At 54.4% G+C, this 25,357-nt stretch overlaps 2 protein-coding genes and 1 long non-coding RNA gene across 6 annotated transcripts in view; 2 read left to right on the top strand and 1 right to left on the bottom strand.

The window, feature by feature from the left end:
* LOC125177098 (uncharacterized) overlaps positions 1-9,215 on the bottom strand; it is a 49,000-nt gene extending 39,785 nt beyond the window's left edge. Inside the window, exons 1-3 of one of the 3 annotated variants that reach the window (XR_007156506.1) lie at positions 9,130-9,215; positions 5,012-5,164; positions 812-939 (exon numbers count right to left, since the gene is read on the bottom strand). This is a non-coding gene — a long non-coding RNA (uncharacterized LOC125177098). The other 2 variants (XR_007156507.1, XR_007156505.1) reach the window with 2 other exon arrangements.
* On the top strand, positions 2,572-7,839 carry FOLR2 (folate receptor beta). Its single transcript, XM_047879140.1, has 5 exons — positions 2,572-2,724; positions 4,121-4,285; positions 6,605-6,793; positions 6,912-7,047; positions 7,184-7,839. Exons 2-5 carry the CDS (start codon positions 4,133-4,135, stop codon positions 7,468-7,470), a joined length of 765 nt encoding a protein of 254 aa, XP_047735096.1. The 5' UTR covers positions 2,572-2,724; positions 4,121-4,132; the 3' UTR covers positions 7,471-7,839.
* Positions 9,216-9,557: 342 nt separating the features above from the next.
* On the top strand, positions 9,558-24,867 carry INPPL1 (inositol polyphosphate phosphatase like 1). 2 transcript variants are annotated; one of them, XM_047879118.1, is made up of 29 exons: positions 9,558-9,657; positions 10,515-10,932; positions 13,742-13,805; positions 13,887-14,037; positions 14,271-14,391; positions 14,644-14,784; positions 15,027-15,120; positions 15,228-15,317; positions 15,500-15,598; positions 15,712-15,862; positions 15,950-16,056; positions 16,354-16,456; positions 16,541-16,737; positions 17,059-17,176; positions 18,019-18,115; positions 18,402-18,540; positions 18,661-18,760; positions 18,861-18,949; positions 19,248-19,329; positions 19,454-19,543; positions 20,097-20,210; positions 20,349-20,437; positions 20,920-21,007; positions 21,107-21,262; positions 21,490-21,568; positions 21,661-21,801; positions 22,889-23,561; positions 23,808-23,941; positions 24,046-24,867. In XM_047879118.1, exons 2-29 carry the CDS (start codon positions 10,736-10,738, stop codon positions 24,134-24,136), a joined length of 3,795 nt encoding a protein of 1,264 aa, XP_047735074.1. In that variant the 5' UTR covers positions 9,558-9,657; positions 10,515-10,735; the 3' UTR covers positions 24,137-24,867. The 2 variants fall into 2 exon arrangements, with proteins under 2 accessions (XP_047735074.1, XP_047735075.1); XM_047879119.1 differs by lacking the exons at positions 9,558-9,657; positions 23,808-23,941.
* The last annotated feature ends 490 nt before the right edge of the window (positions 24,868-25,357 follow it).

The raw sequence follows: 25,357 nt of genomic DNA, 5'->3' as shown, positions 1-25,357 counted from the left end.
AAAAGACATGTAATACAAATGGGGTATCTGGGTGGCTCAGTCGATTAAATGTCTGACTTCAGCTCAGGTCATGATCTCACGGCTTGTGAGTTCAAGCCCTGCATCCGGGCACTGTGCTGACGGCTTAGAGTCTGGAGCCTGCTTCAGATTCTGTTCTCCCTCTCTCTCTGCCCCTCCCCCGCTCATGCTAGGTCTCTCTCTCTGTCAAAAATAAACATTAAAAAATTTTTTTTTAATAAAAATTTTTTTTAAAAATTTTTAATGTTTATTTTTGAGAGAGAGACAGACAGGGCATGAGCAGGGGAGGGGCAGAGAGAGGGAGACACAGAATCTGAAACAGGCTCCAGGCTCTGAGCCATCAGCACAGAGCCCAATGAGGGGCTCGATCTCATGAACCTTGAGATAATAACCTGAGCTGAAGTCAAATGCTTAACCGACTGAGCCACCCAGACGCCCCACGTTAAAAAAAATTTTTTGAAGACATAGAATACAATTTAAAAGTGGGCAAACAACTTGGACAGACATTTGTATATCTTCCAAAGGAGATATACAAATGATCAATAAGCCTATGAAAAGATGCTCAACATCACTCATCACCAGGGAAATGCAAATCCAAACCACAATGAGATACCACCTCACACGCCCACTAGGATGGCTTTTATTAAAAAAACAAAAAGCCAACAGGAAGTAACAAGTGTTGGTGAGGATGTGGTGGAATTAGAACCCTGTACACTGTTGGTAGGAATGGAAAACTGTGCAACTATTACAGCAAATATTATGGCAGTTCCTTAAAAATTAAAGGTAGAATTACCATATGATCCAGCTCGTCCATATCTGGATATATGAAAGAATTGAAAGCAAGGGCCTCAAAAGATATTTGTGCATCCATGTTCGTAATAGCATTCTTCATAATACCAAGAGGTGGACGAATCCCAGGATCTATAAAGGGATGAATGGAGAAACAAAATGTAGCATATACATATAATGAATTACTATTCAGTTATTAAAAAGAAATGAGGGGCGCCTGGGTGGCTCGGTCGGTTAAGCGGCCGACTTCGGCTCAGGTCATGATCTCGCGGTCCGTGAGTTCGAGCCCCGCATCGGGCCTGGAGCCTGTTTCGGATTCTGTGTCTCCCTCTCGCTGACCCTCCCCTGTTCATGCTCTATCTCCCTCTGTCTCAAAAATAAACAAAACGTTAAAAAAAAAAAAGAAAAAAAAAGAAATGAAATTTTGACATATGGATTAACCTTGAGGACATTATGCTATGAGAAATAAGCCAGTGACAAAAAGACAAATACTATATGATTCCCATTTATATGAAATATCTAAAGTAGTCAATTCATAAAAACAGAAAGTTGAATGATGGCTACCAGGGACTGGGGAGAGGAGGAAATGGGATATTGTTGCTTAATGAGAATAGGGTTTCAGTTTTACAAGACGCAAAGTTTCTGGAGATTGATTGCACAACATAAATACACTTAAAATTACTGAACTGTACACTTAAAAATAATTAAGATGTTAAGTTTTACATAATGTTTACCACATTTTTTAAAAAAGTTTATTTACTTTGAAAGAAAGAGAGCAAGCGCAGGCTAGAGAGGGGCACAGAAAGGGAGAGAGAGAATTCCGAGCAGGCTCCACACTGCCAGTGCAGAGCCCGATGTGGAGCTCGAACTATGAACCATGAGATCATGACCTGAGCTGAATCTAGAGTTGGACACTTAACCTACTGAGCCACCCAGGTGCCCCTACCACATTTTTTTAAGGCTATCAAAAAATGTTTAATTATTTTTTTAAAAATTTTGTTTAATGTTTATTTATTTTTGAGACAGAGAGACAGCATGAATGGGGGGAGGGTCAGAGAGAGAAGGAGACATAGACTCCAAAGCAGGCTCCAGGCTCTGAGCTGTCAGCACAGAGCCCGACGCGGGGCTCAAACTCATGGACCATGAAATCGTGACCTGAGCTGAAGTCAGACACTTAACTGACTGAGCCACCCAGGCACCCCATGTTCAATTATGTTCATAGAAATGCTAGGTGGTGAGATATGATCATTTACCAGATTTGAGACCATTTTTCTTTGTGACCCTTGACTTCTATACTTCAACCTCTACCTATGTCTACCTGGCTACCTACTCAAAAAGTAACCTGAGAGCTATCATTTAAGCCCACTCATTTTGTGCCAGGCTTTTCCATATATAATTCTCACCAATTTCCTGGAGAGTAAACGAAAGCTCAGAAAGGCTCAGTGATATTTTCCAAGGTTGTGTGAGGTACGGTGCTACCATTGGGACCCATGGCCTGACCCTAAGGCCTGGGTTTTTCCCTACTGCACCTCACACCCAACAAACCCGCTTCATCCTAACAACCACGTGGGTTACCTCAAAAGTTCAGATCCCCCTTAGAGATGAGCTTCTCTAGGTTTTGATGAATCTTGGATGTGTGAATCCTGTGATGAATAAATTAACAAAGAGTTGAATGGAAACAGGAATGAATACACTGAGAGACTAATGGAGCCTTGAATGGGTGGGGCCTGGAAGAGAGGAAAGACCAGAAGAGCCGAATGAGGAAATTACACTGTGCTAACCAGAGTTCTTACAGTCTGTCTTGCACCGAGGTCAGAGACCACTGGTGAAAGTCAAAGGGCCTGGAGCCATTGCCAGCCTGAGAAGAGGCCAATTCAGACACAGCTGTGTGTGCTCCCAGCCGCAGAGGAGGCTCAGGCAAGATGCCCTAAGAGGGAAGGGTGACAGGGACACTGGGGAGACTTGGCGGGTTTCTGTGTAGGGGAGGGGCAGATCTTTCTTTAGAAAGATCACTCGGGCTCCTGCGGGGAAGGTGACTTTAAGGGGAAGAAATTGGAGGAGGGAAGACCTGACCCCAAACGTAGAGCCAAGGGAAGTGAATTCCAGAAAGATCTTTGGAAGGACCCTTGACCAGGGCTTTGTGATGATGAGCTGCATGTAGGGATGGTGAGAGAGAGGAAGGAGTCTCCATTATCCCTTCCGGTACTTCAGTGACAGAGCCCAAAGAACAGATCTTTTTTTCCCCCTTAAGTTTATTTATTTATTTTGAGAGTGAGAAAGACATGGGAGGGCGGTGCAGAGAGAGAGAGAGAAGAAAGAGAATTGCAAGCAGGCTGTCAGTACAGAGCCTGATGCAGGACTTGAACCTTCCAACCGTGAGACCATGACCCGAGCCAAAACCAAGAGTCGGAAGTTTAACCGACTGAGCCGCCCAGGCGCCCCAGGAATAGATCTTTAATAGATGGGAGTGGGGGGTGAGGGTCAGTCAGGAACAGAGAAGCGGGCTGTCACTTTTGCTGGGTGACTCCTATGACTCTAAGTGCTCGTCTATTTGGCTGTTCCAACATGAGGTACTTTTATGTTGTCCCTCGGGCCCAGGGGTCTCTGCACTTGTTTTCTGAAGGGTAAGGAAGGGGGATCTGCAGGGGTAAGTGCATTAGCCTAGCAAGAGCTGAGGAGGCCAAAGTCATGATGGGGTGGAGGGAGGAAATGGTTTTCAGAAAACAAGGAAGGAAAAAGTCTGAGGAAGCAAAAGTTAGAAACCACCGCTCTTTCTATTTCTGTATTATTTAACCAAATACCACCCCATGTGCTACATCCCTTGACCCTCATGGTGATCGGGAGAACTCAGCAGAGCTGGGCCACTGCCTTCCCCAGGCTAACAGGGTCCCTAAGCTGGCACGGGAACCCAGCTGGAGCACTTGCTGGACACAGCATAAGGGCAATGGGTGTCCCTGGCCCCTTTCAGGGCAGGAGGGCATGGACCTGAACTATTTAATTACTTTTCTTGGGTAAAGTTGAGAGAAGATGAGGGCACAAAAACATCTCCTCCAATTTAGGAAGACTCCCCCAGAGCCAGTCCACTAACCCCAGATCTCCTCTGAGCCCGCCAAGCCTGGAATGGGGAGCCCCCTTTGCCAACCTTCTCTACTTCAGCTTCAGGGAGCCTCAGGACCCCAGCACTAAAGGAACAGGATCTGACCCCATCCTCCACTGTGGAGATGGGGAGACTGATGCAGGGGGTCAAGGGGGACGCCGCATGAGGCTCTCTCCCTTCAGGCCTCAGCCTCCCTAACCACAGCTCCATCTACAGGGACACAAAGACATGGCCTGGAGACTGACACCACTTCTGCTGCTGCTGCTGGCCTGGACAGCCTCCATGTGCAGTGCCCGGAACAGGGTAGACCTGCTCAACGTCTGCATGGATGCCAAGCACCACAAGACAAAGCCAGGCCCCGAGGACAAGTTGCATGACCAGGTATGGCCGCAGTATGGCTCGAGTTGGGGAGGGGGTTGGTTCTATTGGGGAAGAGGAAGTCAGGGTGGTGGGGGAAGGGCGGACTGATCAGATAGCCCCACATCCTGAGTTACTGCTGTGGGAGAAGATGAAGGTAGGGTGGGGTGGGGGGTATTGGTTGAGGTGATTTAGGGGTGGCCTCCTCAGAGGATAATGTCAGCAGTGATATGATATGATCACTTGTTGAGCACTTACTACGCGTTGAGTTTTCTTTTTTTTTTTTTAATTTTTTTTTTTTTTCCAACGTTTATTTATTTTTGGGACAGAGAGAGACAGAGCATGAACGGGGGAGGGGCAGAGAGAAAGAGGGAGACACAGAATCGGAAACAGGCTCCAGGCTCTGAGCCATCAGCCCAGAGCCCTACGCGGGGCTCGAACTCACGGACCGCGAGATTGTGACCTGGCTGAAGTCTGACGCTTAACCGACTGCGCCACCCAGGCGCCCCAGCGCGTTGAGTTTTCTGCACGTGATTTCACATTCCCAGTAGCCGTTCAATGTAGGAGATCATGTTCCCCCCCATAGAACCCAAATGAGGAAATGGGCCCGGAGAAGCAGAGGACACACAGAAGATCTGGACATAAGAAGCCCCTGTGGTGTGGGGGTAGGACACTCCCAGCATGTCAGAGGGTGGGCACTCCCAGCATGTCAGAGGGTAAGAGACTGTCGGGGAGGATGGTTCTCACTACCTTCATCACGTGCCAGTCCATGAAGCGTCAGAGTAGAGGACAAGGGCTCTTACGGCTGTGACCCAGGGGCACGAATGCTGCACATTCACTCACTCTATACAAGCGGATGCCAGTTGGTTTCAACTCTATTGAGACTCCATGTCTCCTTTTTTTCTGAAATAAAATTCAAAGCCAATAGGACCTATTTGTACATTTAACTTAAAAAATATCAACATGACTCTATCTGTAATACAAAAGAGAAGCACAAAGAAAGCAATTTATAATAAAATATATTTCCATACGTCAATTCTCTGATATGACTATGTTAGAAATCACTATCAAATGGCATGTTTGCTTTTTAAGTTACTGCTTTATTTTCTTTAATCTTTATTTTTGAGAGAGAGAGAGAGAGAGAGAGAGAGAGAGAGAGAGAGAGAGAGAGAATGCAAGAGGGGAAGGCGCAGAGAGAGAGAGGGAGACACGGAATCTGAAGCAGGCTCCAGGCTTTGAGCTGTCAGCACAGAGCCCGACGTGGGCTCAAACTCATGAACTGTGAGATCATGACCTGAACCCAAGTTGGGAGCTTAGCCAACTGAGCCACCCAGGTGCCCCAATGTTTGCTTTTATTCACCAAATCACTAGGAATGGGGCCGCTACAAATGAAGATGGATACAGGTATATTCTGTTGACAACTCAAATGCTATAAGATACTCTATGCAGTGTTGCCATTGATGACATAATTTTCTAAAATAGTGAATAATTCCAGTAAAACAAAACACATAGCACGGCCTTCCTTTTCATAGTACTTACAGTCCTGAAAAAGCCAGTCTCTATTAAAGCTTACTAAAATATGATGCATCTATATGTAAGATGGAGTTTAGATTTAGGAAATCATAAATAGGTCTTTCATTTATTTTTTTCAGCAAATATTTTTACGGGCCTGCCACATGTCTGGCACTGGCCTCGCCGCTGGGGACACAGAACTTAATACTGACAAAGAAGAAAGTTATTCAACATACATTACTGCATAGGTCATTCCCTTCCTCCTTTGCTCAAAATGCCACTTTCCAGTGAGGCTTTTCACAACCACCTTCTTTAAAATTTCAACAATCACCCCATACTCCACATCCCTATTCCCTGCTGTAATTTTCTCCATGTAATTGATCATATCCTGACACTATATTTTTTCTCTTTTAGTTTCTTACTGTCTGTGTCCATTGATCAGGATGTAAGTTCCATGAACACATATTTCTGTTTTGCTTTCTACCATATTCTCAGCATCTAGAACAGTAACTGGCATAGAAATAGGTACTCAGTAATTATTTTTTAATGAATAAATAAATCAAAGAACTCCCTATAAAATATGAAGGGCTGCTTAAACGATAGCTATTGTCCTCCCAAGACAGGGTTTCTCTCCGGCTCCCACAACCCCTGATTACACTGTTGTAACTAAGTCTCCCCCAAGATGGGAGCTCCTGGAGGCCAAGGACAGAGGGGTCTTCACAGTAAACTTTCCTAGGACAACCCACCTGAGGCAGGAGACCAAGCACCAAATAGGGAGAGGCTGAAGGTTTTGGTGGGGGAGGCATGTGTTCCAGTGTCTTCTCCACCCAGTGCACTCCCTGGAGGAAGAACGCCTGCTGCTCACACAACACCAGCCAGGAGCTGCACAAGGACCCCTCCCTCTTGTATAACTTTAACCTGGACCACTGCGGCAAGATAGAGCCTGCCTGCAAGCGCCACTTCATTCAGGACAACTGTCTGTACGAGTGCTCACCCAATCTGGGGCCCTGGATCCAGGAGGTACGGGCCTCTCCCTCACCCCAGCCCAGCGGGCTGCCATCCTGCTCGGTCAAGGTGGTCAAGGCGGTGGCTGCCAGCACCCCTGGCTGAGAGGAGCCCTCCCGCCCCCCTCCCCCAGGTGAACCAGAGCTGGCGCAAGGAACGCTTCCTGGACGTGCCCCTGTGCAAGGAGGACTGTCAGCAATGGTGGGAGGACTGCCGCACCTCCTACACCTGCAAGAACAACTGGCACAAGGGCTGGGACTGGAGCTCAGGTGAGGGCCTGGGGGTGCGGAGATGGAGGCGGGGTCCGAGGATCTGGGGTTGGGTGCGGATCTCCAGGGGGGTGGCCAGAAATGGGCTCTGGGCCCAGGGGCTGAATGTCTGTGTCCACCCTCTCTCCCCATGCAGGATCGAACAAGTGTCCGGCCGGAGCCGCCTGCCGCACATTTGAGACCTACTTTCCCACGCCCGCAGCCCTGTGTGAGGGCATCTGGAGCCACTCCTACAAGCTCAGCAACTACAACCGAGGGAGCGGCCGCTGCATCCAGATGTGGTTCGACCCGGCCCAGGGCAACCCCAACGAGGAGGTGGCCAGGTTCTATGCCTTGGCCATGAGTGCGGGGGCCATGTCTCATGGGATTGGGCTTCTCCTGCTCAGCCTGGTCCCTATGCTGCACCTCTGGCTCCTCAGCTGAGTCCAGCCCTCCTCAGGCATGTTCCCTGCATGTCCCCAGTTTTGATGACCAAGCTTGGCTCAGCATAGCTCTCACAAATGAGGGAGTGCTAAGCATGCCTCCACTCATTATCCATCCTTCTACCATCCGGTTCCTGCTTCCATGATGGGCCTTGGGCTTTCTCTGACAGTCAGTTCAAACAAAGAGACAGACCTATCCGTGTCTGATGAATGGTTTTGGTTTCAGTAAGTAGAGGACAGCTTCCATAGCTTTTGTATTCCTTCAGATGAGAGAAATGAGACTTGGGTTTGAATCCTAGCTCTGCTACTGACTATGGAAAGTGAAGCAGTTGCTTGTCTACATTAAAGCTTAGTTTTTTCCTCAGTAAAATGGGCATAATAATCCTTCTTTCCCTCAGAGTTGTGAAGTACAAAGGAGATGTTGCCAGAAAGCATGTGAGCCCAGCGTCTGCGCCCTTAATAGTCCTCGGGGATTCTGTTCTCTTGTAGCCAAAAATGAGAGACAGGTCCAGGACTGTGTTACTTGTATTGGTCCCCAAATATCCCCACTTCCTCTCAGGTCCTGTCTGCCTGGCTTTGTGGTCAGCTCTGCTGGGGATGGAAGTCCAGGGAAGGCTCTGGATTCCCAGTGGGGGTGAAAAAAATTCTCACGTGATGTGGATTGAAGGGACAGAGTTGAGACTAGGAACCCTCAGAGGAGGAAGACAGAAGAATGGGGAGGGCAGTGTGGGAGGTTCCTGAAAGATGAAATGTTCAAGAGTCTAGAATTGGTTTAGCCCTGCTGCAGCCAGGAGGATGGGAAAAGGTTGGAAAGTCTTGGGGCTTCCCAGGGGCAGAAGCCTGGCCTCTCCTCTGGCGATTGCTAGATACGCCTGTTCTGTCTCTACACATCCCCCAGGAACTAGGCCTGAGTAGATCTCTGGGTCTCCCTCTTGCCTTTTTCCCCTGGGGAAGTCTTTGTCTCTACATCCCCCTCACAGTCATCTCCAAAAAGGCACAGGTACCTCTCTGAGACACCAGGCAGGTGGGTGATCAAGTTAGGACTAGAACCCAGGTATGAAGTTTCCTAGTCCAGGTCTCTTCCCTCCCCACCGCACCAGGGTGTCCCCTTCATGGCAGACTCACCTTCCCTCATTTCTAGAGCTGAGTGACGGGAGAAGTCGGGCAGTTTGGAGGATGACTTATGGGGTTCCTGGAGGGGTCTAGAGACACTGTTGGGTGTGGGGGGGTGTCTCTTAGTCACTATATTTACCTAGTCGGGAAAGCCCCCACAGAGCCCATTCCGTATCCCAAGCTTTGGTCCAGCTGGGTTAAACCAATGCTTATTGGAAATAGAGGAAGGAGCTTGTAGGGACTGACCCAGGCACAGGTTCAATTGAGCAAAGTGAAAGTTCTCTCCCAGGTTAAAGGGGATCGGCCGACGGTGGCTCAGGAGTTGGCAGCAGTGGGAGCCAGGATGGAGGCCTGCGCCTTTAAGGAGCCAAGGGGCGGAGGGGCGGGGCAGGAAGCGGACTCCCGGGAGACGCTGCCACCGGCTAGGTCTTTTTTGGGGGGAAGGGGCGGGCCAGACCCTCCATGGGCCCCGCCCCCTTTCCGGCGACCGTGTTCCCCCCACCCTCCCGCCAAGGGCGGGCGTCTGAGCGGGGCTGTCTGAACGTACCCGATAAGGGGAGCTCCCGGTTCGGCGTCCCGCCCACAAAGGCTCAAGTTTGTTGTCTTGGAGGGAGTAGTTGGGGCGGGGGCGGGTGCTAATAATACCCGTTCGTTCAGGCGCAGCGCTTTACAGTTTACACAGCTGTCACCTTCGTTACTCCTTAATTAATAATAAAAATAGCCGCTGTTCTGGAGCGCCTACTGGATGCCAGGCCCCGTGCCGAGAGCTTTACAAGCAGTCCCATTGAGTCGGCCAAATAACATTGCCCCCACTTTGCAGAGCGGGAAGGCGAGGCGCGGAGAGGTGCCGTGACTGGCCCGAGGTCACTCGGCGGGTCAGCGGCTCCAGGATCGGGGGGCCGGGGTAGGCGGGGCGCGGGTGCTACCCCCGGCTCCGCGGAGAGCCGCGGGGGCGGAGCGGCGGGCGGGGCGGAAGGCGAGGGGGGGTGCGGCGGCTGAGGATGGCCATCTTAAGTGGCCGTTGAGAGTCAAGGGCCGCTTCCCCCGGGAAGGGGGCATCGGAGCGGCCCAGGAGGTGGGGGTCTGCGCGCGGCGGCTGCGGTTCTGGGGAGAAGTCGGGAGACCAGGGGTTTGAGGGAACTTTCTTCCAGAGGGCAGTTGGGGGTGCTGATCTCGGACTGCTGAACCCCTCAAGGCCCCGGCCTGCGTGTATGGGGGATGGTGCCAGGGAACTTGGCAGGGAGGGGGGAAGGGCTCTGCCCCGGCTGCGAGGGGCTGCCAGGGACTGTGCCCGGGGATTCGAGGACACTGGACCTTGTCTGAGGGTGTATGGGAGACCAGGTCTCAATGGGGGGAGGGGGGATTTACGCCCGCGGGGTTTGTCGGGGGCTGGCCCCAGTGGAGTTTGAGGGTTCAGGTCTAAGAGGGGCCTAGATTTCATGGGAGTTGAAGGTCCAGGCCGCTCGGATAACGAGGATAAGGATGGGAAGAGGTTCATCTTGGATCCCTCGCGGGTTTTGGGAACTCGACCCTTTGAGGCTGCAAGGGGAGCTGAATGGAAAGGATTTGGGGTGGAATTAGACGATTATGGGAATTGGGGGTCATATCATTGCGATTACTAGAGACGGCTTATTTTCCGGAGAGGGGGCCGGGATCCAAAGTGTCCAGAAGCAGGGTGGGGGAACTTGACCTTCGTTGGGGGGAGGGTTGGGGGCTGGATCTCTAAGGGGTGGTGATGGCAGGGCAGGATCATTGTGGGTTTGGGGAATCCTGCGGGAATGTGGGGGCCATCATCCCCGCGGGGAAGATGGTGGGGGTAGGGGCGGGCCGGGCCGTGGGCCGAGCGGAGGGGGAGGGGGCCGGCCGCCGGCTCAGCGCTGCGCTCCTGCCCCTCCCCCGCCGCCTCTGAACAAACTTTTCTTTCTCTTCAAGTTGAGGCCGGCGCTGCAGGCGGCGGCGGCGGCGGCGGCGGCGCGGCGAACAAGGCGGCCTGCGCGGCAGAGCGCGGAGCCCCAGACATCCAGCCCGGTCCGGTCCGCGGATCCTCAGGGCCCGGGCCCGGGCCCGGGCCCGCCCCCAGCCTCAGCCCCGAGCGTCCTGGGGCGGATGGCGCGGGGCGGTGGGCGCGGGAGGCGCTGAGCCCTGCACGCGCCATGGCTTCGGCTTGCGGGGCGCCGGGCCCGGGGGGTGCGGGGCCCGGGGGCGCGCTGGGCAGCCCGGCCCCCGCCTGGTACCACCGCGACCTGAGCCGAGCTGCCGCCGAGGAGCTGCTGGCCCGGGCAGGCCGCGATGGCAGCTTCCTGGTCCGAGACAGCGAGAGCGTGGCGGGAGCTTTCGCGCTCTGTGTCCTGTGAGTGGGCTGGGGCTCCTGGCGGGCGGGGGCACGGCCCAGGTTCCTTGCATGTGCGCGGAGGGCCTGGGACAGTGGGACGTCTGCGCCCTCCACAGTGGGAGCTTTGGCTTTAAGCCGGGACTGAGGAAGGATGCAGGGGGCACTTCCTTCCTGCTGTGTCTGGGGACACTTTCTGGGGCAGGGAGGGCAGAGTATGTGGGGTCCTGTTAAACAGGGTGGCTGTAATAGGGGAAAATGCAGGGAGTCTCTGGCAGACCCCCTCAGGCACCCTCCAGGCAGGAGGGGCGGGAGTGAGGATGTGTGGATGTGTGTTCCGGTGTTATATGCAGTTCTGTTTATACAGGGATTGGGTGTTAAGAGCTGTAGGCATAGAGGGAGTTGGGGCCAGAGAGACTGATGGATATGTGAGGATGCCCAGCAGCTTCCTGTGCTGCCAGGACTGAAATTGGGACCTGCCTGGCGGTAGATGTCTGGGGCTGGTGGAGCAGAGTGGTGTTGAGAAAAGGGGATGTGAGGCTGTATGGGGCCGTGTCATTATTTCATGAATCAATGGGCGCGTTCATGTGCCCTGGCTCTGGGCCCCAGTCCTGGGCATCCTGGCTGCCCTAGCCCTGAGCTATGGGTGCTGAATGTGGAGCCAGACTTGGCAGCTCCCCGAACGGATCTCATCCTGTGCCTGTACCCATCAGCTGTATGTGGCAGTGGTGCCGGGTGCGTTTGGTATGTTTGGAGCCTTCTCCCTGAGCTGTCTCCTGCGCCCCGTGGTCTGATACTAGGTGGGCTCCTGTGGGCCTTGTTAGGATCTGGTAATATTCCTCAGCCTCGTGAACCCTCCCAACCCCCTGTCGTTCTGTCCCTTACCCCTCTGTTCTCCTCACTTCTTTGGGGGTACATGGGCATAGGCCAATGGTTCTCAGTTGGGGTTGATTTTACCCCTCAGGGACACTTGGCGATGTTTGGAGACATTTTTGGTCGTCACAAGTGGGATATAGTGCTACTGGCATCTAGTGGGTAAAAGCCAGTGATGCCACCACACATCCTAAAATGCACAGGATAGTCCCTCACAACAAAGAACTATGCAGTCCAAAATTTTAGTAGTGTTGGCGTTGAGAAACCCCGGCCTGGGCAGTGGACCTGAAGACGAAGAGGAGGGGGTCCCCTAAATCTCAGCTTATGCACCAAGTCTGACATCCAGTAGGAGAGACTAACAAGGGACAGCTTCCGCAGATAAATATCATGGAGTCCTGCCTCCCAACCCCCTCTGAGGCATATCCCCTAATTAGAGAGGGGAGGGAGGCAGGTGCTGGGTCAGCTGTTGAGTGGGAGGGGGACAGCTGGGCCTGTGTCTAGGGGAGGAACATTATTGTCCCAGGAGGGGAGAGCCCAGACTCCACTGCCAGGGGAGGAGATGGGTGGAGTGAGGGTCTATCTGTGTCAGGGGCTTTGGCTTTGCCAGCTGACTCTGGCTCCTCCTTGCATCTCTACAGCCTGGGGATGGGGGGAGGGGTCAGAAATGGGATAGAAGCCTGGGGGTAGGTGATGAGAAACATACTTGCTTACCTGTAGGTGGGTAACATTTCCGGACACACCCCTGCTCCAACAGGCACAGGCAATCTGACCGGCAGGTCGGGATACAAGGCACTGGGCTCTGCCCTGGCTTTAAGTCCCAGCTCTGCCTTTTACTTAAAAGCGAGGCAAATCACTTTTCCTCTTTGAGCCTATTTCCTCTTCTGGAGAATGGGGTTGGTGCTCATATCTGTACCAAAATGTGAGGATTAAATGAGATCACATCTGTGGGGTGTTGAGTACCCAGCCTGTCATGCAGACAGGGCTCAGTTCATGGGATGCTAATGTTATAAATACAGACCCACAGTCCACAAACCAGTGCACAAAGACACCCGCACAGAATGTTGCCCCGTCAGCATCCAGGAGAGTGCCCAAAGGGGGCTTACTTGAGGTGGGGGATGGACTGTGGCCAAGGTGTAGGGTCTCCTCAAACAGGCATTCGGTCCTCTGGTGCCAGTGCTCCCCTCCTGCCCAGCACACACATGGACCCGGCTGGCACCGTTGAGCAAGCCTACCTGAGGTATGGCTGCAAGAGAGAGTCTTTGCCCCCATTGAGTGTGGCCTGTGCTGCCCAGGCCTGGCTCAGCTGTCACCTGCTCAGCTGTTGCTGCCACCTGTCAGTACCCCTCTTGCCCCTCCTCAGTTTGGGGCTCTTACAAGCCTGGGTCTGCCACAGGGGACCCCTTGGGTCATCCCAATTTCCTGGTATCTGGGGAAGGGGGACAGAAGCTGGGATACCCACATACTCCCTAGCAAAAATGGCCCCTGACACAGCCAGCTCCAGTAGAGACAGACACCAACGTAAACACAGACAGCAGGGACACACGTGTGTTAGCACATCGCCTATGCATGCAAACAGAGGTTACCAAGCTTCTGAGGACTCTTACTCTGGCGGGGGGCCAGAGCTGGTACCACAGCCCGAGGGGCTGTTTAGACAGCTGTGGAGGCCACAAAAGAGCTGCCTGTTGCTTCCCGGGCCCTGTGGTGGGTGTGGAGCCTATGTAGGTCTGGCTGGGGTGGTCGGGGGGTATGCTGCTGGTCGTTCCTGCTCTTGTTGGCAACACTAGCAGGCTAGAAGTAGACTGGCCTCATCATTAACCCTGTGTGGACTGAGTAAAGGATTTTAGGAAAACTAACCTGAGTGGGCTGGGGGCTGAGCCTGGTGGCAGGAGGAGAGGGTACCTTGGGGCTTAGACCCCAGCTTGGGGGTGACAGATTCTGACCCCTGCTTTGTCATCAGGTATCAGAAGCATGTGCATACATACAGAATTCTACCTGATGGGGAAGACTTCCTGGCCGTGCAGGTAGGAGCTTGGACCCCGACCCCTGACCTTGATTCCAGCCTGTGACTGGCTGATTTTTCTCCCACCCTTGCTTGCTCGCAGACCTCGCAGGGCGTGCCCGTGCGCCGCTTCCAGACCCTGGGTGAGCTCATCGGCCTGTATGCCCAGCCCAACCAGGGCCTTGTGTGTGCCCTGCTGCTCCCTGTGGAGCGGGAGCGAGAGCCAGACCCACCGGACGACCGTGATGCCTCAGGTGCTGCCTGCTGTGCCATGTGCATATGTCTTCTCTGTCCCTTCCCCAGATACCACCTGCTTCTTCCCATCGCATCTTCTCAACCTGCCTGCCCTAAAGCCCCCTGCCCCTAACCATGATGCCAGAGCCCTTTACCCCACCTCCGTGGAAGTCTCTGATAGCCACAGCATCCCCCCATACTTCAATGAGAATGGGGAGGCCCAAACAGCTACCCCACTGACTCCTGTCCACAGATGGGGAGGATGAGAAGCCCCCGCTGCCCCCGCGCTCTGGCTCCACCAGTATTTCTGCCCCCATGGGGCCTGGCAGCCCCCCAGCAGCCCCTGAGACTCCCACAACTCCAGCTGCTGAGAGGTAAGACCGCAACCCCCTACGCCGAACAGGAATTCCCTTTCTCCTCTGAGAACTTGTCCTCATCAAAGGTAGAGAGACCTTCCCAGCCCCCACTCCTCCCCCAGGGACCTTCATCCCATCTCAGCCCCAGAGGTAGACTCCCTGATCCATGGTGCTCCAATTGCTACCAGTACTATCTCCTCTAGGGATAGGGTGGCAGTGCTGGGACAGGGTCAGCAGATTCTTCACTGACTTTTTAACCCCTCCCTGAAGTGCTCCCAATGGGCTGAGTACTGTCTCGCATGAGTACCTGAAGGGTAGCTATGGACTGGACCTGGAGGCTGTGCGAGGTGGAGCCAGCAACCTGCCCCATCTTACCCGCACCCTGGCCACCTCCTGCCGGAGGCTGCACAGGTACCTGGGACACCCAACACCATGCATGCAGCCTCTCCTCTGACCTGTCCTTGCCTGCCCCCTTGCTGCACAAATGCTCTGACCTCTGATCTCTGGCCCTGAACAGGGAGCCAGCTGTTGCCTCCTGACTTGTCCTCACCTGAACCCTCGTATCCTCATCGTAGAGGCTGAAGCTGCACACTCAGCCCCCCTTCCCCATACTTGGGTCGGGGTAGGGAGTTCTGACCTACTGTCTCCCCTAGTGAGGTGGACAAGGTCCTGTCGGGCCTGGAGATCCTGTCCAAGGTGTTTGACCAGCAGAGCTCTCCCATGGTGACCCGCCTTTTGCAGCAGCAGGTGGGATTGTGAGGAGACCTGTGGGGAAGGGGTTCATGTTCCGGGTTGGGTGGGGGACCTCCTGCACGGTGGCCGCATGTTACAAACCTTATTCTTTCTCTGTGCAGAATCCACCACAGACTGGGGAGCAGGAACTAGAGAGCCTGGTGCTGAAGCTGTCCGTGTTAAAGGATTTTCTGTCAGGCATCCAGAAAAAGGTAGCCTTAACCTTGACCTCTGACCTGACCTAGCAGTCTCTGAGTATTTGCGTTGGCCTAACTGATCTCAACCCTGAATCTACAGTTTAGCATTGATCCCACATCAACTGTGTCCCCCCTGGCCCCAGCTTTCAGCATGTCCCCTGACCTTGCCCGCCCTTCCCTGCCCTTCCCCACTCCAGGCCCTGAAGGCCCTGCAGGACATGAGCTCCACAGCCCCGCCGGCGCCGCTGCAGCCATCCATACGTAAGGCCAAGACCATCCCCGTGCAGGCCTTTGAGGTACATGGAGGGGTGACAGGTGGGGCCTCATGGGCCAAAGAGCAGCTGGAGATGAAGGGGGTGTCACCTGCCCTGAGGTCTTTTCAGCAGCCTACACACCTCCTGACCTGCAGGTGAAGCTGGATGTGACCCTGGGTGACCTGACCAAGATTGGGAAGTCACAGAAGTTCACGCTGAGCGTGGATGTGGAGGGTGGGAGGCTGGTGCTGCTGCGGAGACAGCGGGACTCACAGGAGGACTGGACGACCTTCACACACGACCGCAGTGAGCCAGGGCGCAACCTGGGGTGGTGGGCAGGGTGGCCTCCAGGCCTTGGTGCACAGGCCAGTGTAACCATCCTCCATCCCCTAGTCCGCCAGCTCATTAAGTCCCAGCGTGTCCAGAACAAGCTGGGAGTTGTGTTTGAGAAGGAGAAGGATCGGACGCAGCGCAAGGACTTCATCTTTGTCAGTGCCCGGGTGAGTGGCATGTTGGGCTAGGCCCTGGGGGCTGCAGGGGTCCCCTGTGGGATGGGAAGAGAGGGAACACGTGATGTAGGCCGGTCATCCCTCTTGGCAGGAGTGGGTCTGACAGGGTAGAGAGTATGTGTACTGAAAATGGGTGGCCTGAGGGCAGAGTCAAATGGTCATTCAGTGAGCGTTTATTGAGCACCTGTTGTCTACTTGAGTAGTGGATATGCAGTGGACTCACAGGCATGACCTCATGGGACCTACCACCTACCAGGGACCTCCCCTAACTAGTTGCTGTCCCCCCAGAAGCGGGAGGCCTTCTGCCAGCTGCTGCAGCTCATGAAGAACAAGCACTCGAAGCAAGATGAGCCCGACATGATCTCTGTCTTCATAGGCACCTGGAATATGGGTCAGGCCCAGGTTGGGGCTGGGATGGGAGAGAGGAATAGCCCCAGGTCAAGGGCCTGACCACCCCCATCCCCTTCGCCTCCAGGAAGCGTACCACCTCCGAAAAACGTGACATCTTGGTTCACATCGAAGGGTCTAGGGAAAACCCTGGATGAAGTCACAGTGACCATACCCCATGACATCTATGTCTTTGGGACCCAGGAGAACTCGGTGGGCGACCGCGAATGGCTGGACCTACTACGCGGGGGCCTCAAGGAGCTCACAGATCTGGATTACCGCCCGGTGAGGGGGTCATCTTGTCCAGTCCCCCTCCTCACACACCACCCCAAACTATCCTGCTTCACCTCATGGGTGACCCTGGGGAGTACAACTTGACTGGCTTTTTCCCTTGGTCCCTGGGCATATCCTTTAGGAGGTCTAACCCGAGTCCTTCATGCTATGGGAACGTGCTGTGTTTCTCTCTGGCACCTCAGGAAAAAGGGGTAGTGGAGACCTTCCTATCCTATGACTGACGGAACAGTCTGTAGTGTAGGTGGGGGTGGGAGGGGAATGCGGACAGTGGCCCCGGTCCAGGGCCGGAGTGACCCCAAACCCTCTACCCAGATTGCCATGCAGTCACTGTGGAACATCAAGGTGGCTGTGCTGGTCAAGCCAGAGCACGAGAACCGAATCAGCCACGTCAGTACATCCAGCGTGAAGACTGGCATCGCCAACACCCTGGGTGAGCAGGGTGGGCAGGGTCCCTCTGTCCATGCCTCCTGCTTCCTCTCCAGCTCACAGTCTCCTCCTTTTGGTTGTTCCCAGCTTTCTTATATAGAGAGCCCTCCCCCCATTTTTTTTAAAGTGTGTTTATTTTGAGAGAGACAGTTAGCAGGAGGGAAGGGGGCAGGGCAGAGAGAGAACCCCAAGCAGGCTCTGTGCTGTCAGCATGGAGCCTGATGTGGGGCTCAAACTCATGAAATGTGAGATCATGACCTGAGCTGAAATCAAGAGTCAGAGGCTCAACCCACTGAGCCACCCGGCACCCCTATAGAGAGCCCTTTGTAAAGCATATTCATATTCTAAATCTCTTCCAGCATCACTAGGAAGGCAGGGCCAGGATAATAGAGGTATTTATCTCTCTATTTCATAGATGATAAAACTCAAAAAGACCCAAAAAACACTCAGGCCCAGAGTCGCTGAGTGACCTGTCCAAGGTCACACGACTAGTACGTGGAGGAGCTGGCAGAGTGCCCAGGTCTCTTAGTTTGTGGTCCAGTGGTCCCTCAGCATAGAGTCTGCTCAGAATCTGCAAGTCCTTTCAGCGTCACCTTTGGGATCCCCTGTGATCTCCAGGGGCCTTGTTCACACATGCAGAGAAACTCGAGCCATCCAGATGGACCGCGTGTGATCTGTGTGGCACCTCCAGGGAAGGAGGGGATGTGTTCAGGGGCCTGCCTGCCTCATAAGCCTCTGTGGGGGGGAGTTGGGAGAACCTTCCCACTGCTGCTTCGAGGGGCAGAGGGGAGACTTGGGAGCCCTCTAGATGTGACACAGGCCTTCTTTTCTTGCTTGCCCTGACAGGAAACAAGGGGGCTGTGGGTGTCTCCTTCATGTTTAATGGCACCTCATTTGGCTTTGTGAATTGCCACCTTACCTCGGGAAATGAGAAAACTGCCCGGTGAGGGGGGCACCTCCCCAAGTCTTTACCCTCATTCCCTATTCACCTGAGACCTATTCCCTTTCCCATATCCCAGTCCATGACCCCTACCTCCCTGTCCCCAGAGAGCCCCTTCTCCCTTGTCCAAACCCGAGACTGCTGTCTGTTCCTGACCTTGATCTTGTTCCCAGCTATATCCTCTGTCCCCAGGCACCCTGAGCCCTACCCCGTACCTGACCCCAGAGACTTACCTTTCTGCCAGTCCCTGGCTCGTGACCCTGGAGGCCTCCCCCCACCCCCACCATAGGCGGAACCAGAACTACCTGGACATCCTGCGGCTGCTCTCACTAGGTGACCGACAGCTCAGTGCCTTTGACATCTCTCTGCGTTTCACTCACCTCTTCTGGTTTGGGGACCTCAACTACCGCCTGGACATGGATATCCAGGTGCAAACAGGGCCAGTGGTGACTGCTAGGGGAGCTGGGCTGGGGGGCCAGTTGGGATCCTACCTCTGACTCTGGCTGTGGCTCAAGAGGGAGTTTTCAGTCTTTGTATCCTCACCACAGGAGATCCTGAACTACATCAGCAGGAAGGAGTTTGAGCCCCTGCTCAGAGTGGACCAGCTCAACTTGGAGCGTGAGAAACACAAGGTCTTTCTTCGATTCAGTGAGTGTGGGCCTGTCAGGAGGTCTCTAAGGGATGGGGCCTTTACGATACTTCTGGGTCTTCAGGGCCCTGACCCATACTTGTTCCCTGCCTTTCCTAGGTGAGGAGGAGATCTCCTTCCCACCCACCTACCGCTATGAGCGGGGTTCCCGGGACACATATGCCTGGCACAAGCAGAAGCCAACTGGGGTGAGTGAAGGGAACGAGGCAGGTTTGGGGGCGGAGTGCTTGGGAGACTCCCCTGGCCTGCAGTGAATCAAGGGTACATGTCTGGTCAAGGGTCTGGGCAGTTACTATTCCAGCTTCTGTGGTTCCTCTGAGGCCTTAGGGGTGATCCTGAGTGTTACAAGGACCCAAGAAGGGAGGTAGGCACGGGGGCCTGGTGTGGTGGGAGTATAGGGCCTCATCAGCTCTGCAGCTCTGGGTGGGGCTCATGCTGAGCAACCCCAGCTATTGAACCTGACCATGCTGCCATCTCCTGTCCCAGGTCCGGACCAATGTGCCTTCATGGTGTGACCGGATTCTCTGGAAATCCTACCCTGAGACCCACATCATCTGCAATTCCTATGGTCAGAGTTTCCTGGACAGGGTGATGGGCAGTCCTGGGTGGTCACTATCCTGACACTGCCCTAGCTTTGGAAAGTGGGAACGGAGAATAAAGAGCTTGCCCCTGAGCTCCCATTCCTATCCCAGGTTGCACTGATGACATCGTCACCAGCGACCACTCCCCTGTGTTTGGGACATTTGAGGTTGGAGTTACCTCTCAGTTCATCTCTAAGAAAGGTGACTATTCTGGATGTGCTTGTGGGTGGATAGGCACCGGTGGTGGCCTGGGGATGTGCATAGGTTTGAATATATCTGTGCGTGTGTTTGGGTGTATACACGGACATGCGGTAATGTTTCTGAACGTGTGCTGTGTGAGGGTGTCTGTGCCTGGGGCATCATGAGAAGTACATGTCCATGAATGTGTGTATGTGTGTGAGTGTAAACGTGCATGTGTATCTGTATTTGCCTGGAACCACATGTGTACCGCTTAGTGTGCCTGGTAGTGTGGGGGATTGTTGGCAGGCCATCCCTGCAGCCATTCTCATCCTCCAGCCCTTTCTTAGATGGTCTCTCATCCTTGGGTTGTCTGTTTGCCCTGGTCCGTGGTCTGGGCTTTGGGGTTTCCCCATTGGTTGCTGGGGATTGGGGAGGCCCCTCCTGGCCTTCCTTCCTGGGGCCTCCCTTAGTGCTCTGCCATGACCCCTGATTTCTTTCCAGGGCTCAGTCTCTGTCCTGTTCCTCCTGTCACCCTCTCAGCCCTCCTGACTGCCTTCTTCCCTTTACCCCTCAGGTCTCTCAAAGACTTCAGACCAGGCCTACATTGAGTTTGAGAGCATTGAGGCCATTGTGAAGACAGCCAGCCGCACCAAGTTCTTCATTGAATTCTATTCCACCTGCCTGGAGGGTCAGAGGGGGGCCCCGGGCTGGGTGTGGCCTGAGAGGGATGGGGAGCCAGAGGTGCCCAGACAGTCAGCCCCCTTGGATAGGGGGAAGGGAAGCCGGGAGGTGGCACTCAGTCTGGTATTCCCCACCCTCACCCCAGAGTACAAGAAGAGCTTTGAGAATGATGCCCAGAGCAGTGACAACATCAACTTCCTCAAGGTGCAGTGGTCTTCACGCCAGCTGCCCACGGTGAGGCTTTTGTCAGGGCCTGGGCTTGTAGGTGAGGGCACAGGGAGAGGTGCAGTGGAGCATGTCCATGTACGTCCATGTGCGTGCACATGGGTGTGCGTGCACATGTGTGTGCGTGCATGCGTGTGTATGTGCATGTGTGTGGTGGGGGCTGGGCATGAATGAGGATGAGGGCATTTGCTTTATTTGAGGGGTGTGGGACCAAGTTATAGGTTCATTTATTTGTTCACAAAAACTTTTCGAGTTTTTGCTAAATGTCAGGTCCTGTGTTAGCCATTGAGGATGCAGAAAATTAATTACGATGCTGTTAAATGTTATGAAGGGCCCATGTGGGGCTGTGTCCTCTGTGTTAAGGATTTGGGATTTTTCCCTAGTAGATGAGTGGGAGTGAGCATGGACGAGCCTAAGGGTAGGGATGAGTGGTGTCGGGTAGGAGGGGATGGTTGGGGCTTTGTTCCTCACTGGGTCTCTCTGCTCCTTAGCTCAAGCCAATTCTGGCTGACATCGAGTACCTGCAGGACCAGCACCTCCTGCTCACTGTCAAATCCATGGATGGCTACGAATCCTATGGTGAGGGGTGAGGGGTGAGGGGTGCCAAGGGGCACAGAAAGCCAAACAGAGACCTAGAAAGGTTTGGCAATCTGCTGGTCTACCCCATCTGCCCTTCAGGGGAGTGTGTGGTTGCACTCAAGTCCATGATTGGCAGCACAGCACAGCAGTTCCTGACCTTCCTGTCCCACCGTGGCGAGGAGACAGGCAACATCCGTGGCTCCATGAAGGTGCGGGTGCCCACAGAGCGCCTGGGCACCCGTGAGCGACTCTACGGTGGGGGCTCCACTGGGAGGGATATGGGGCATGAGATGGGGTGGTGTGGGCAGGTCTAGGAAAGGAGAACTGGGGGTGTGGGGAGAGCATGTTAGAATCCCTGGAATATTTGGAAGTTCTGCAGCCATGGTTGGGAGTGGGCCTGCCCTGAGGCTGGTAGGCCCAGTGGGTATCTAGGGTCCAGGACCCCAGGTCCTCTCTGAGTCTCTTTTCTCTTCCTCCCCCAGAGTGGATCAGCATTGATAAGGACGAGGCAGGAGCAAAGAGCAAAGCCCCCTCTGTGTCTCGAGGCAGCCAGGATCCCAGGTGAGCTGGGGTTGTGTTGGGTGTCCCGTGAAGGGGTACCCGGGGGCTTTGGGTACCCTCTACCGCATATCCTCCCTATACACCCCCGGCAGGTCAGGGAACCGCAAGCCAGCCCCTGCAGAGGCCTCCTGCCCACTGTCCAGGTTATTCGAAGAACCAGAGAAACCACCACCAACTGGGAGGCCCCCAGCCCCACCTCGAGCCGCTCCCCGGGAGGAGCCCTTGACCTCCAGGTGAGAGAAGGAACCTGTTATCCCCCCACTTTAACTATTGCTATGTTTGGTTCTCACAGCCAGCCTGGGGATCATTTGCTGCTTGAGTGTTCTGATGCCCCATGGCTGGGAGTGCTGGGGCTCTACACCTGTGGCCACTCTGGCCAGCCAGTCCCCTCTTCGGCGTGGCTCTCTGAATCCAAAGGAGCACAGTGAGCCTTTCCTCCCCATTCTGCCTTAAAAAATAGAATTAGAAGTTGTTTTTGCAATAGTTCCTTCCATGTAAACAGATTTAGCTTGAGCTTTCTGTTTGGCTTCAGTCTGGGATTTCCCTCGGTGCATACTATGGGACCACAGTCCTACAAGGTGCCCTATTGGAAATGGGTTTGGGAAACGGTTCTTGCTAGATTCTTTTCTTAGATAGTCCAGTGCACACTAGTGTTCGCAAAAGCTCTGAGCATGTGGACAGGAAGGAAACTGTTTTTCAACTCTGTTGAATATAGTTTCCCAAACTTAATGTGCTAGGAAACTTCTTTTCCACACAGTAACTATTAATACCCTGGGGAACTAGTATTCTGTGGCTCATACTCTTGCAAAGTGAGGCTTACTTTCTAATTATATCCAACTGTCGATTGAACTTCAATAAAAGCTGTTAGGTACGTTTTGGTGCTTTTTCACTCATCTTCACCTGTTATCAGTCGCCTTGGTTTTATCCTCAGGCTTGAGTAAAACTAACCTGAATCCCTGGGTAAGATTCCTCAGTAGATTGGCCTCAGATGCCTCCAGAGGCTTTCAAACTCTGGCTGATCATTCATTGGCCTTCATTGCCCTGACTTCTGGCACCTGTTTTCACTGATTTACGCTCTGAGAATTTTAGCAAGTAAGGCTAGGAAGTTTAGGGATTATCTGTTCAACTGCCATGTCTACTCGATTTTAGAGATGAAGACCAGAGGGCCAGAGAGGGAAAGCAATGTGCTCAAGGTCTCATGCAATTCTAGGACCAGGGACCCTTATCTCCTGACTCCCAGTCCAGTTCTCCTTCCACTGCACCCATTGCCTTCACTTTGGTCTCTGGGTCCTGACTTAATTATCCTGCTCCCAAATGCAGGTTGAAGGCAGAGGGGGCTCCAGAGCCGGACGGGGTGGCGGCCCCCCCACCCAAGAACAGCTTCAATAACCCTGCCTACTACGTCCTTGAAGGGGTCCCACACCAGCTGCTGCCCCCGGAGCCACCCTCGCCTGCCAGGACCCCTGTCCCACCTGCCACCAAGAACAAAGTGGCCATCACAGTGCCTGCTCCACAGCTTGGGCGCCACCGGCCCCCCCGTGTGGGAGAGGGGAGCTCATCAGATGAGGAGTCTGGGGGCACACTGCCCCCTCCAGACTTTCCACCACCACCACTGCCAGACTCGGCCATCTTCCTGCCCCCCAGCCTGGACCCTTTGACAGGGCCAGTGGTCAGGGGCCGCAGTGGGGGTGAGGCCCGTGGCCCACCACCTCCCAAGGCCCATCCAAGACCCCCACTACCCCCAGGCCCCTCACCTACCAGCACTTTCCTGGGGGAGGTAGCCAGTGGGGACGATCGTTCCTGCTCAGTGCTGCAGATGGCCAAGACGCTGAGTGAGGTGGACTATGCTCCTGCTGGGCCTGGCCGCTCAGTGCTTCTGCCAGGCCCCCTGGAGCTGCAGCCACCCCGAGGACTGCCCTCAGACTATGGTCGGCCTCTCAGCTTCCCTCCACCTCGCATCAGAGAGAGCATCCAGGAGGACTTGGCAGAGGAGGTGTGTGGACGAGGGGTGGCTGTCTGTGTGTACCTGAGGTGGTATCTTCTTCACCATTCAGCACTCAGTAGTGTCCCCTCTGCCCTGAGCTGGGCACTGGAGAGTTTGGGGGAGGGGAGGGGAATACTTGAATCAGCCCTAGTTCTTGCCTCCTTCCCGAGAGCACGTGGTAGAAAGTGGCTGTCTGCAGGTGCTTCTCTGTGTGGGTACCCTCGGTGCTCCCCCTGACGTGCCCTATTCCTTCAGGCTCCGTGCCCGCAGGGCGGGCGGGCCAGCGGGCTGGGCGAGGCGGGCATGGGCGCCTGGCTGCGGGCCATCGGTTTGGAGCGCTATGAGGAGGGCCTGGTGCACAATGGCTGGGACGACCTGGAGTTTCTCAGGTGGGGGCGGGGCTGGAGGCGGATGGGTGGGTCTGACCCCTGGGGCGGAGCTACGGGCCCTCAAGACCACTTCGCGGATCTCCCAGCCTATCTTACCCCTACAGCGACATCACCGAGGAGGACCTGGAGGAGGCCGGGGTGCAGGACCCGGCTCACAAGCGCCTCCTTCTGGACACCCTGCAGCTCAGCAAGTGAAGCGGTGGCACTGCGAATCTGCGAACTCAGCGCCCCTCCCCGCCCCTACTAAGGCCCAGCCTTAGCCCCAAAGTTGTAAATTATGAGGGGTGGGGCAGTACCTCTCTGCCTATTTATTGGGGATCTGCGTTCCCCACTGCCCAATCATGTTGGAATGCCCTAATTAGGACATCCTGCCCTTCACCTTTTACAGCAGAGTCAGTTGCCGTAATTACCAAGGACTTCGGTTATTCTGGTGCTGACCTCCCTTTCTGGACCCCTACTCCCAGTCCCGGGGGTGCCTGTAGGGTCCATTTGGGTACGTCTGGGCCCCCACTTCACCGCGGTTTCTGCTGCCCTCTATCTGGCCTTGAACCACAGTGGGGGGTTCTCAGCTAGGACCTCTCCCAGCCCCAACTCTGGGGGTGTCCGTCCGGAAATGAAGGAATAGCCCAAGGACCGGGCTGGGGTTTATTTAAGCTTTTCTGCGTGGGTTTAGGGAGGGCAGGCACTTTAATATTATTGGGGCCGGTTGGGGGTGGGGAGAAGAATCTGGGGCCATAAAGTGCTAGTTTGCTTAGTTCTCACTGTCTCCTGGTCTATACCACCATGGGGTGCGGATGCGTGGCAGCAGTGGGTTCCTCACTGGTTGCAAGGGGGGCCGTCTCTTGCAGGCAGCCTAGCCCCATCCTGAGTACTCAGAAGGGTTGCCAGCGTGATGTTCTCAATAAATTAAGTTTTATTTGGATTGAGCAAAACTCACCTCAATAAATTACAAGTTTTTCAAAGGAAAAGAACAACAACCAAAAAAAAAAAAAAAAATCAGGAAAGAGGTAACCCCTCTGTCCCGATGCCCTGGCAGCCAGCCCCTCTGCTCTGAACCGGCCTAACCTCTGCGCCAGACCGGCTGGGAATGGGAGGGGACAAATTGGCAGTGGGACCCTTCAGGCGGCTCATTATCCCAACGACGACCAGAACGGGTGGGGTCAGTGTGGGTTGGCCCAGGGGCTAGGGCAGCAGGCTGGTGGCTAAGTGACCCAGCCAGCTGCAGAGCTAGGCTGTTACTGAACTTGAGGACCCTCACATTCCAGCGCTGTCATTTCATCCCGGTTCCAAAGAAAACCAAGCTGGAAGTGGGGAGGGGAGGGGGGGCGGCCCCAGTGAAAAGTACCCCGCTCTGCTGGGTAGGGTAGGTGAGGAGGAGAGTGTCTCTGACTTGATCTCTCTCCAAAGCTGGGGAGG

Source organism: Prionailurus viverrinus, chromosome D1, assembly GCF_022837055.1.
Source record: "Prionailurus viverrinus isolate Anna chromosome D1, UM_Priviv_1.0, whole genome shotgun sequence".
NCBI classification, from domain to species: Eukaryota; Metazoa; Chordata; class Mammalia; order Carnivora; family Felidae; genus Prionailurus; species Prionailurus viverrinus.
Note: the sequence above shows the minus strand (reverse complement) of the source record. Positions and strands in the feature narration are given on the sequence as shown.